General features: G+C 43.9%; 1 protein-coding gene across 3 annotated transcripts in view; it reads left to right on the top strand.

Moving 5' to 3' along the window:
* Positions 1-445: 445 nt before the first annotated feature.
* LOC119649754 (MAGUK p55 subfamily member 6) overlaps positions 446-2,702 on the top strand; it is a 33,207-nt gene continuing 30,950 nt past the window's right edge. The window contains exons 1-2 of one of the 3 annotated variants that reach the window (XM_038052058.1): positions 446-682; positions 834-937. In XM_038052058.1, coding sequence (XP_037907986.1) covers positions 586-682; positions 834-937 — 201 coding nt within the window. In that variant the 5' untranslated portion in view covers positions 446-585. The remainder of the gene's footprint in view (positions 683-833; positions 938-2,702) is intronic. The other 2 variants (XM_038052050.1, XM_038052067.1) reach the window with 2 other exon arrangements.

Raw genomic sequence — 2,702 nt, 5'->3', positions numbered from 1 at the left:
AACACTTTCAAAGTGTATGGACTATTGGAATTGCTGGAACGGGGGCAGTGCCATACGGAAATTGTGCAGATGGTGTATGATTGGAAAGCAGAGTTATTATCAGTGGGTAGGATTCGGATTTGATTAAATAACTTCTGTTGATTTCTTAGGAAGATTAAAAATGGAGTAATTGTGAAATCAGAGCGAGATCTTCAATAATTTTCAGCACTTTACAGTTATTGAAACCAAATCCAATAACTGAGTTCAGCCAGGACGAGATTTCGGACCTTCTATTCAGCACAACGACTCCACTAAGCCTTACTCAAAACCAGCTTAAACCGAAGCCATATCACCGGTTCTTGTCTACACCAAAAATCGGTTCCATTCCTCGCTCGAACTATATCCAAAACTCCACTATCAAATTTATCTTCTGCCAACAACAACAAACCAGATAAATTCCAATTCATTAAGAACCACTCCCTGGAAAGTCTTGTCATAGCTTTGTTGTTATCTGCGACCCATTGTTTTTTTGTTGTAATATTCGGTGGTAGTCAGTGAAGAATCTCTGGGTGATGCTGGTTACCCACGGAGTCGGCAGTGCTCGTCATGGTTCGTCTCAGCAGAAAGGAGAAACAGGACAAAGTTGAGTTGCTGGCCAGCCTGAACCGCTTGAACAACCAGAAATCGGGGGCATCCGAGAATGGTGAGTTCCTCACACATAATTTTCGGTAAAAATAGCGCAAACAGGTTTGGCCACCGTTTTTGGGGCTTTTGTGTTTTCTGAGTTTGCCGAATGCCTTTATGAGTTTTTCTTTTGTGTTTGGCTTCGATTCTAAACGCTTTCGTTTTCTCAGATGCATTCCATCACTTGCAGGAGCACTCCCACGATCCCAACGGCGATGAGCTCATCTTCATGCAGGGCCTCCTGCACAACCCGGCCGTAACGCAGGACATTCGGGTGAGTCAGTTTAAGGTTATTTAGCGCGGCAGAACACGGGCCAGATTTCGGGACCTTAGCCTGCGAATTCGGGGAAAACCCTCCGGTGATAGTGTATCGAGCGCGAAACAAGTGATTTGCGTGAGAAAATGCACTCGGAAGTGGAAATACTCGTATCACTGCATTGCAGTGCGGCTGCAGTGTTTTCACTCGATTACTTTGCGTAATAGCTTCATTCACGTCATTTATTTATAAAAGGCGGGAATGGAAAGTGGCTCCAGCGACATTGTGCAATGCATCATGAAAGCGGGCATAAAGTGGATAGTGGAGAATTGAATGGCTGGGAATGTCTCGAAGAATTTCACTATTCGATTGTTATCGGTATTCGCGACAGAAATGAAAAGAAAAAAAATCATGGACGTAGGAACTTGTAAATGTGATAAAACTGATGAAGTCCTTCATATGGGATAAGGACCAATTATCGAAAATTTGCTACGCGATATTTGCAGTCACTTATCAGACGCTATCTCATCTCTGCCCTGCGTAAAATCCTTAGTTCTCCATTTTTAAGAATTGAGTACTTTGACCGAAACGAGAGGTCAGTGGACCACAAAAAAGGGGGGACAGTTTCTTCCCAAGGTGTGTCACTTAGCCCGTATGGATGAGGATGGTCCAGCCCGGAAAGTCTATAAGGGCAATATCTATGGTGGAAAAAGAAGACGAGGCAGACCCTGCCTGAGATGGAACGATGGCGTAGGTCAGGACGCCAGATAACTTTTAGAGATGTCGAATTGGTGGACCTCGGCGCAAAATCGGGATGTCTGGAGTTCCTTATTAAGGCAGGCCTAGACCGGTTACCGGTTATTGTGCCGTTGATGATGATGTGTTTCTTCCCCATTGATCCGGTCAGCCATCAAGTGAACGTGGCTCAGGACTCTTTCAATCCTAAAGAAAAATTGCTTGGGATTAAGCCTGAACAAAACAATTCACATCCTGAATAAGATTTGCACGCATGTTGTGTTTATGGATATATATAAGCGAATAACATCTGGAAACAGCTTTCAATCACGCTGCTCTCAGAGCAGAGGTAAGGCAGCGTCTAAAGAATCTTCTCTGCCCTAGAATAAACATTTAGTTTTATTTGGCTCATATTTCGGTCCGAGCAGGTCGAAGGAATGAGGAGTTCCAAGTAGGCAGGTCATATTAGACCCACAGTTTCCTATATGGCCCCTTCTAGGCTTTTGCGAATCTAGAGATGTCCCCTAAAGACGGAGAAGTTGCAGATTTTCCATCTAAGAAGAATCTTCCGAAGTACCTTCGTTGTTAATCTGCGCAGGCCGGTGAGCTGTATGTGAAGATGGCCGAACCGAAACCTAAACATTCTTCAGCTGATAGTTTAAGGAGCAATAGGTTGTTACGATGAGAGCTTTGGAGCCAACAGGGTCATCAAGACTGTCAACCAACCCCCAACTCCCCTAACAGATTTGCCAATTGTGAACACCGACTGTGCGAGATAATATACGAAACCGGACCTCACGTGCTGGAGTTAACCTGAATGCTAGCACAGGGATACAAAGATTTAATCATGTTCCTTGACTCAGGAACTATTTACTTCAGAAACCCCAGTACCAGAAAGTAATAACCTACATTTACCCATCGCCAACCACACACTCAAGCCGAACCCCAACATTAAATACCTGGGAATCTCTCTCAACAATAAACTTAAAGCCAACCCTCACGTCAGATCTGCTATTTTTTTTTTTTTTTTAGGAGTAGGGTAGATGAA

The sequence above is a fragment of the Hermetia illucens genome, chromosome 1 (genome assembly GCF_905115235.1).
Source record: "Hermetia illucens chromosome 1, iHerIll2.2.curated.20191125, whole genome shotgun sequence".
Lineage (NCBI taxonomy): Eukaryota > Metazoa > Arthropoda > Insecta > Diptera > Stratiomyidae > Hermetia > Hermetia illucens.
This window is presented reverse-complemented; position numbering and strand designations above follow the sequence as displayed.